Consider the following 8,039-nt stretch of genomic DNA (forward strand, 5'->3'; position numbering starts at 1 on the left):
GGGCCTTTTATCAAAGCCGCCAAATGCTTTAATCAAAGAGAGACAGTGTCCTGTCCGATACCACTGGCTTCTTCCATGAAGCTGTACATCTCAGGAGCCTGAGTCTCTGCTTTCCTCCTTGTGCCTTTTTTCCCCTCCCCATGCATCTAGTAAATCGAAAACAGCCACTGGGGCTTAAAGAAAAGAAACACAAAGTTAATGGGAAACAGAGAGCCAACATAAGCTGCCAAGCAGCTCTTTCCAAAGTGAAATTAATTAAAAAAAAAAGTCACTAGAGATGAGCAATTCTGTTCAGATAAATCAGAACATGATCCAAGATTTCATCTCGAACTCAGAGTGAGCATGGCACTTTCTTCTAGCACTGAGCAAGGATCTTTATTGAACTTGGGAAAAGAAACTTACCTACAATATTCTGCTTTTTCTACCTTCTCCAGCCTTTCCTTTCTAAGTGTAATATTAAGCTTTCCCTCAGAGCAATCCTGCTTTCCTACTTTTCTGCATAACTTTTAACAAGCCTCACCATCTGAGAAAACATGAAATCAAGAGCGTGTTCACCCCGAACGCATCTCTGTCCATTTTCTGGACTGGAAGTTTTATCAATTTCCTTGGATCATCAGCTCCCCAAACTTTGACGCCTCTTCAGTCAGTTTAGGATTTATCTCAAACAGATTATTTCCCTTTTACAAGGCTGTGGTTAAAGATGAGTTTTCGCAGTGGCAGAGAGCAGTTCAACTGGGTTTGAGACAGATGGTATCTATCTTCTGTAGCAAATACCGCCACTGTTTTCCAAGATAGTCTCTCAGATATGGCTCCTTCCAGCTTTGACATCTCATGATGTTTCTCTATATACTTTTTAATCAGAAGGTCAGGTCTTGGTTTAGGCTCAGTTAAGAACAGATCTGTATTTGAGCAACTCAAAGGCACCTTATTAAACTTCTACTTCCTTGGTGACCCAAGACAAAGATTTAGCTCTGTGGTTGACAGTGTTGTTCTTAGCTGTCAAGTCAAGATGGATTCACTCTGGAGATCTGATATGGAATTGCATTAGGGGAGGGCAGCAGGGCTGGAGGGGATGTTATCTTTGAAGGCTTCTCTGTTTCAGGGAGGTGATACTCTTCTGGGTGAGGGAGGAAGGAAGGAAGGAAGGACACATCCCAGACCCCCAGATCTAGCGATTCCTGGTGCACAGGTGGGAGTGCGGGGTTGCAGCATTGGGAATGACCCTAGCATGGTGCAACGGGGTCGCTGCTCCAGGCACTTTGTGAACATGTTGAATGTCAGGGAATGGCAGTCCCCCAGGAGAGAATCATCCTGCACTGTATCCCAGCTCCACACTGAGATTGCTTATGGCATTTCACAATTAACTCCAATCCAGTATCCTACCAAGGAGTGGCCTCAGTTCTTGATGTGGATTTTCAGGCTGCGGCAAAGACCAGTTAGAGCTTTGCCTTTTTTCTAGTTGTTCTCCACCTCTCCCTCTCTCATTGTTGTGCTTGGAGAAGCCCAAAAGGACTTACCAGCAGGCAGCTTGCTTTCTGTCTTTCATTTTAGCCCCACATCCCAATTAGGGCATTGGGGCTTGTTTTCCCTTGTGTTATCCTCTCCCTCAGACTTCCTGTGAACTAAAAAGCCATCACTCTAAACCTCTGCTCCCTCCCAGCCTTACACAATCTCAACCACTTGGCAGATTTCTGGGATGCTTGTGATGCTGAACAGGAGGCGACTGAAACAGCCTCTCCCTGGGGAGGTTATAAAAGTTGTCATGTTGGCACTTTGAGGGAGAAGAGGGACGTGGCAGAATGCACCGGCTCCAACCAGTGAGGACCGTATCCTTCAGCCACCTAACTTGGACATGACCTTGACCATGGGGAAGAATATACCTTTCATCTCCTTTCTGCTCTGATGAGGTCGGTGGAGATACAGCAATGCCTTTCCCCCTTCTCCTCAAGAACAGGTACTGTTAGGGTGGCTAGACCTTCAGTTGACTGAACTGATTTCTCCCTCATCCCACTTGGCTTTTCTTTCACTCAATGAATCTGTAGGACAATTGTCGGGTATGGGATGTCTTCTTGGAGGACGTGCTGCTTGTCCTGCTGATGTTAGGAGATGCAATGAGTTGGCCAAAGCTTGAGCAATGCTGTAGCCAGAGATGTTTACAGCTTGGGTAGAGGCAGTGGAGCCTGGAGCAAGGTGGCTGCTGGGGCACTGAGGGTGAGGGAGAAGAGCCTGCCTGAAGGGTGGGGAGATATTCAGGGGTCTGGTGTGTACCCAGCTTTTGCTGTGCAGCCACATTGCTTGTGGCACTGTAGTTTCAGCAGCTTCATGGTCTCCTCCCAGGAGGTGCCTCCTGTGCCTCTTCAGGCAGTGCTGGCAATCTGCTGCCTCTAGATGAGGTTCCAGACTTCAGTGTTGGATTGCCTCTGCCCCACAGCCCTTTCTGTCGTGTTCCCCTGCAATGCGACACAGCCATTGCAAAGTGTGAGACTGCTGAATTAACAAGCGTGTCTCAGGCTTCCTGTCCTAGGATGTATGTTTTATTTGCCCTTTAGGGATGTTTGTTTTGATTGAATCTGCCATTTTCTTTTCTTCTTTGACAACCCTTGTTGGTCTTGCACACTGGTATTGACTATTCAGGCTCGTGCTAGATTCATACTAGAAACCAGACTGGATAAACCAGCAGTGTTAGTGATAATCACCCATTGTGTCTTCCTCACAAGGTCGTGATGAACCTACTGTAATTCCCTGGAAGTGTGGGTGAACTTTAAAAATTAAAACAGTTGGGCCCCATCCTTCATTGTCTTCTGTCCTAGGGAGCTGATTGTCATGAATTGGAAAGAAGCTCTCCTGATTTACACCAGGGGAGGAGATGGGCTCAGTGCACCCTGAAGCCCAGAGTCTGTACATGTTTGCATTTCATTCTGGACGGCCCTAATCTTGGAATTGGGAAAATTCCATTTAAAAAGCCATTTGTGTGGTATTTACAACCCAGCTGGAAGTAGTAAATACCGGAAATCTTGGAACTGCTTATGCTCTCGCTCAAGCTCCTTCATTAGATAGATCATCAAATTCCTTGTGAGGGAGCCAGTTTCCATCCCATTCTGCAGGCTCCGTTTTCCTTGGATCCACTTCGGAGCAGCTTCTCCCAAGCGCTGGCAGCTTCCCCTGCTTGGCAGAACCTTTTGCTTTTTGAGGTTTGCGCAGTATCAAGGGGCTGGTCACAAGAGCTGATCATCATCCTTGGCTTCCAAGAATAGCTACAGAAGTGAAAGGTGCCCAGCATCTCCTAGAGGTGCCCAGCACCTCCTAGGGCTCTGCGGCACCAGGAAAAGGAAAATGAAGTGCTATCAGGGAACCAACATCAAGAATCAAACCCAGACCAGACTAGAGGAGTTATCTCCTATGTTCTGTTTATGCTGATGCCAAGAAGGTGAGAGGACCTTCAAAGAGAGGATTATGGCCTGTCCAGGCTCCAGAGCAGGTAGGGATTAATTTAAACTCCAGCCTTCAGCATTGCATGAGAGCTCTGTTTGACTTGTCCTCCTTCTGTCATTCTCTTACTTGAAGATGTCCCCCTTCCACCCCCAGATCTGTTCCACACACCATGGGGATCCACTTCACCTTCTCTGTGCTGGCTCTGGTCTCCTCTGTGAGGCGTGGTGGGACAATGCCAGATCAGACTAGGGTGCCTAGAGCAGTTTATGTTTGTTAGCTGGCACCAGCTGAGGATCTCTGGTCTGCAACATCCCATCTGAAGATGAAGATGGACTGCTCTCTTCCCTCTCCAGCATTTTGAGGTTACATAGATGGGAAAATCATCAGGAAGAGGGGCCAGAGGGTAGGCAGAAGCTGTTAGGGTAGGCTGTAATCCTTCATTAGTGACTATGTCCTGTTTGGAGATGGGTATGGTGTCCTTTACACCTCTTAAAATCTGGAGTGATGGTGCCCTTTCCACAAATGACATCAGTGAGACTGTCTCTAGAGAGGCCAGCACGAACGTGAGAGCTTACAGAAGAAGAGAGGGCACCTATAGGGTTTCCACTGAAATCCTGGTTGGGGTTTTTTTCTCTCTTCACCTGTGATGAATTCTGGAAGTGGATCTGTAATGCTGCGGCTCTGCCTGGCTGGGCTGTGGCAGGCAGCAAAATGTCTGGGCTAAATGGAAAAATTAGCAACCTCAGGTTGTAAGTCAGGCACATTTTTACACAACGGAAAACAGAGTTTGACTGTTTTGTGTTGTATATTTAAAAAAAATAAAATAAAATAAACAGTCAAACCCCAAGCCAATGATTTCTAATGCCAGCAGAGTAATGCGGTTTAATGCTGAAAACTTTATTAGCAGAACAATGCTTCGTTTTACAAGACATTGTTTTTCCACCCTAGCGTTCTTATTACTCAGTGGTGGGTTAGGGATCCAAAACTTTTAGGCTGTCTGTAAAAGCTAGAGCTCAGGCTGTCCTTCCAGATGTACCTCCTGTGATAGACCCACATTCAGGAGGGAGCTTAGACCTGTGTTTCCAGCTTTTGTCTTTCAGGGGTCTACATCCTCTCCACCACTCCTATATGAAATGAACCCGATCAGGATTAAGGAGAGTGATACACTTTTGCATCTATCTGTGTATTGTGTCAGCTATTTTAAAGATGTCATTGCACTGCTTGCTTATCTCATCCTACTTACAAGAGAAGTCAGAAGAGGAAGATAACTTGATTATCAGGGCTCTGCATTGCTGGAACTAAGAAGCCAGGTTTTGCTGTTGTCAGGAAGAAAGCATGAAATGGGACCGTGGCTTTCCAGCTGACTTTACGGGCAGCTGCTATTACAAAGTCAAAGGACACCAAGGGGAAAGTCTGCATGGTGTGTACCTCAGCACCTGATGTTTTCTGGGGTTGTCAGGCCAAGAAGATTAACAGCAGCAGTTGTTCCAGCTGGACTTGGTAGTCACCTGAGTGGAAGTAATGGGTTATTTTACAAGCAGAGTGGGTGCAACTTCCAGGAGAAAACCCGTGGCTGTTTATAGCAATAAGGGTATGCTCATGTGTCAGTTTACAATAAACAAAATGTGCCTGCACTGCCCATCTGCACCTCTTGAAGGTGAGACATGGGCACAGCTTTGGAGCAGCTCAGCAGCAACACCCCTGTTTTCACAAGTGCTTCTTCAGAGGCAGATGCTTTTAGTCCTCTTTTTTTTTTTTTTTTTTTTTTTTTTTTTATTTATTTTGGGGGTGAAAAAAATTTGAGCTCAAAATATGTTGATTGATAAACTTTGCAAAGGGCCATTTTTTTCAGTATTCTTTCAAATTTTACCCCCATTGAAAGGGTGCAGCCAAGAGGACTTTATGCAAAGTGGGATGGTTTTTCTGCCTGCACCAGAAATCTTGTTCTTGAAGCAGCAGCAATGTTAATCCGGGTCAGAACAGGCTCCCTTTCCCTTGCCTTGCTGTCCTTAAAATCTCTTGGTGAAGTTCTCATCCCTGGGAACTTTGCCATCCATTCCAGCAGAGCTGGATTTCATTTGATGACCCTGCGAATGAATAAATAAGTGCATATTCATTTATTCATTTTGCTTCACCCTAGAGATTTCACCTAAATTGTTTATCTCCTTCCCTCTGTTGGCCTGGGATGCTGCAGGAAACAAAGGGCTCTGCAAGCTGCGCCTTCTTGTTTCTAGCTGTGAAATTTACTTTTCTTTTTTGTTACACTTGGCTCCAGCACACAACCCTGTGTGGATTTATATGCCCAGCTCCCTTGGCACAGCTAAAGACAGGCGCTGTAAAACTCTAAATCTGATTGTCTCAACTGTGCCATCGCTGATGCTTTCCAGGGGGGATTTTTATTGTGATCTTCATTTTTGTCTCGTTTGTCACAAAAACATATCATTGTAAAGGCTTTTAGTTAACAGCATCAGCTCTGAGCCTCTCAGCTGGGAATGGGGACCTCTGTTAGGTGCACTGTATCTGCAGGCAAACGTTACTTCTGCTGGCAGCAGAGAGCAGATGAGGAGCTTGGTGGTGGTGGGGGTGTGCATGGGGTATCCCCAAGCAAGCTAATCCTCAGGATGCCTCCAGCATCTTATAGCCTTGATTTTCATCCCAGAGCTCCCAGTTAATACCATCCCCAGTCCAGCAGACTGGGCCAAGTGCAAGGCTTGGTTTCAGCAGGATTGATTGAAATAGATTCCAAGGAAGGAATCTGGATTTATGCGATGTAACTGAAAGAAGTGTCTGGATTAGCTCTGTGCAGACTGTGTCCTTGGTAAAATGAGGACTATGGAGAGCAAAATTCAACCAAGGGCACAGTATTGTTGGTTGTTACCAGGAGTTTTCTCTCCCAACAGATGAGGAATGTTCCACCACCGAACATCCTTACAAGAAGCCCTATATGGAAACTTCTCCGGCAGAAGAGGATCCTTTCTACAGGTCCAGTTACCCCCAGCAGCAGGGACTGAACACTTCATACAGGACTGAATCAGCCCAGCGCCAAGCATGTATGTATGCCAGCTCCGCCCCCCCCACGGACCCTGTGCCCAGCCTAGAAGACATCAGCTGTAACACATGGCCGAGCGTGCCATCCTACAGCAGTTGCACAGTGTCTGCCATGCAGCCGATGGACAGGTTACCCTACCAGCATTTCTCTGCCCACTTCACCTCGGGGCCGTTGATGCCCCGGCTCAGCAGTGTGGCCAACCATACCTCCCCCCAAATAGGAGATACCCATAGCATGTTTCAGCACCAAACCTCGGTTTCTCACCAACCCATCGTCCGGCAGTGTGGACCTCAAACTGGCATCCAGTCCCCCCCCAGCAGCTTACAGCCCGCAGAGTTCCTGTATTCCCACGGTGTGCCTCGAACCCTTTCGCCCCACCAGTACCACTCGGTCCATGGCGTGGGCATGGTGCCAGAGTGGAGCGAGAACAGCTAACAAGGCGGTCAGGAAAGTGCAAGAGCATTAGCCACGGGGGAAAAAAAAAAAAAAAGGGGAAAAGGAAAAGGAAAAAAAATACCCTGTTGATAATAAAAGTGAGAGTATTTTGCAAGACTCCTTTAACTGAATGTTCACTGATAGCACTCGAGAGGGATGGACACTGATTGAAACCACAGATGAAATAGTCATCGGCCTCGGTGTGACTTGCCCCCTCCCCCCTCCCTTTTTTTTTTCTTTTGTTTCAAAAGAAAAATCAACAGATCGGCACATTTCTTCCCTCCCACGGTCCCCACCCAGTTTGTGTTGCTGCCACCGCCAGCCCTGTGCCGTTGTCCCCCCCCTCCTCTGCCCTCCTGCTCTTTTTGTTCTCCAAGGGACACCAAACTCCTACTGCCTTTCTCAACACAGTCAGAGTGCTTGAACGAAAACAACTAGGATGTTACTTTTTTTGTGGTGTTGATGTTGACAATGTTATATAATAAATAATAATATATATATATTTTCCTTCAATTTTCTCAAAAAAGACACCAGCCCTTTTTACCAAGGGTGGATTTTGGAGTGGTGTTTCTTCTTTTTTTTTTTTTTGGCATTAGTATTATCATTGTTACTTTTCAACAGAAAGAGGTTTTACAAACCCACAAATAAGAAAAGCAGGTACCTACCTCACCCAGACATTGTACCACGGGTGAAATCATTCCCTGCAGGGTGCTGTGTTTCCTTACAAATGCCCCAAAACGTGTCTCTGCAGGAACAAGCCCTGTAAACTCATCTCCTTTCCCACTTGCGTGTGATTCTCTCAGTCTTCTTTCCTTCCCATCTCCCAGTCTTTCCCAGTCCATCAGCTGTCTCTGATGGAAGCACGGGGTATCTTTCAAACTTAAAAACAGCCACAGCTTGTCTCCTGCCGAATTTTTACCGGCATGTGGAAAGCGAGGCTCTGAGCCAACTGCGAGGGGGGGAAACGGGGGGAGAGGATGCAGACAGCAAAAGGAAAAAGTTTGCTCATAAAAATGATGATGATGCTTGTTTGCAATCCCGGACTTTAATTTTATCGTGTATTCTTTTTCTTCCTCTCCAAAAAAAAAAAAAAAAAAAAAAAAAAAAAAAAAAAAAAAAAAAA

The 8,039-nt window shown here is 46.2% G+C and overlaps 1 protein-coding gene across 1 annotated transcript in view; it reads left to right on the top strand.

Annotated features, from left to right (window-relative positions):
- The window catches only part of TBX5 (T-box 5), a 33,011-nt gene extending 25,643 nt beyond the window's left edge, over nt 1-7,368 (top strand). Inside the window, exon 6 of the mRNA XM_026860057.1 lies at nt 6,333-7,368. Within this exon, the coding sequence (XP_026715858.1) occupies nt 6,333-6,916 (584 nt within the window). The 3' untranslated portion in view covers nt 6,917-7,368. The remainder of the gene's footprint in view (nt 1-6,332) is intronic.
- The last annotated feature ends 671 nt before the right edge of the window (nt 7,369-8,039 follow it).

The sequence above is a fragment of the Athene cunicularia genome, assembly GCF_003259725.1.
Source record: "Athene cunicularia isolate RWA chromosome 15 unlocalized genomic scaffold, athCun1 chr15_part1, whole genome shotgun sequence".
Classification (NCBI taxonomy): domain Eukaryota; kingdom Metazoa; phylum Chordata; class Aves; order Strigiformes; family Strigidae; genus Athene; species Athene cunicularia.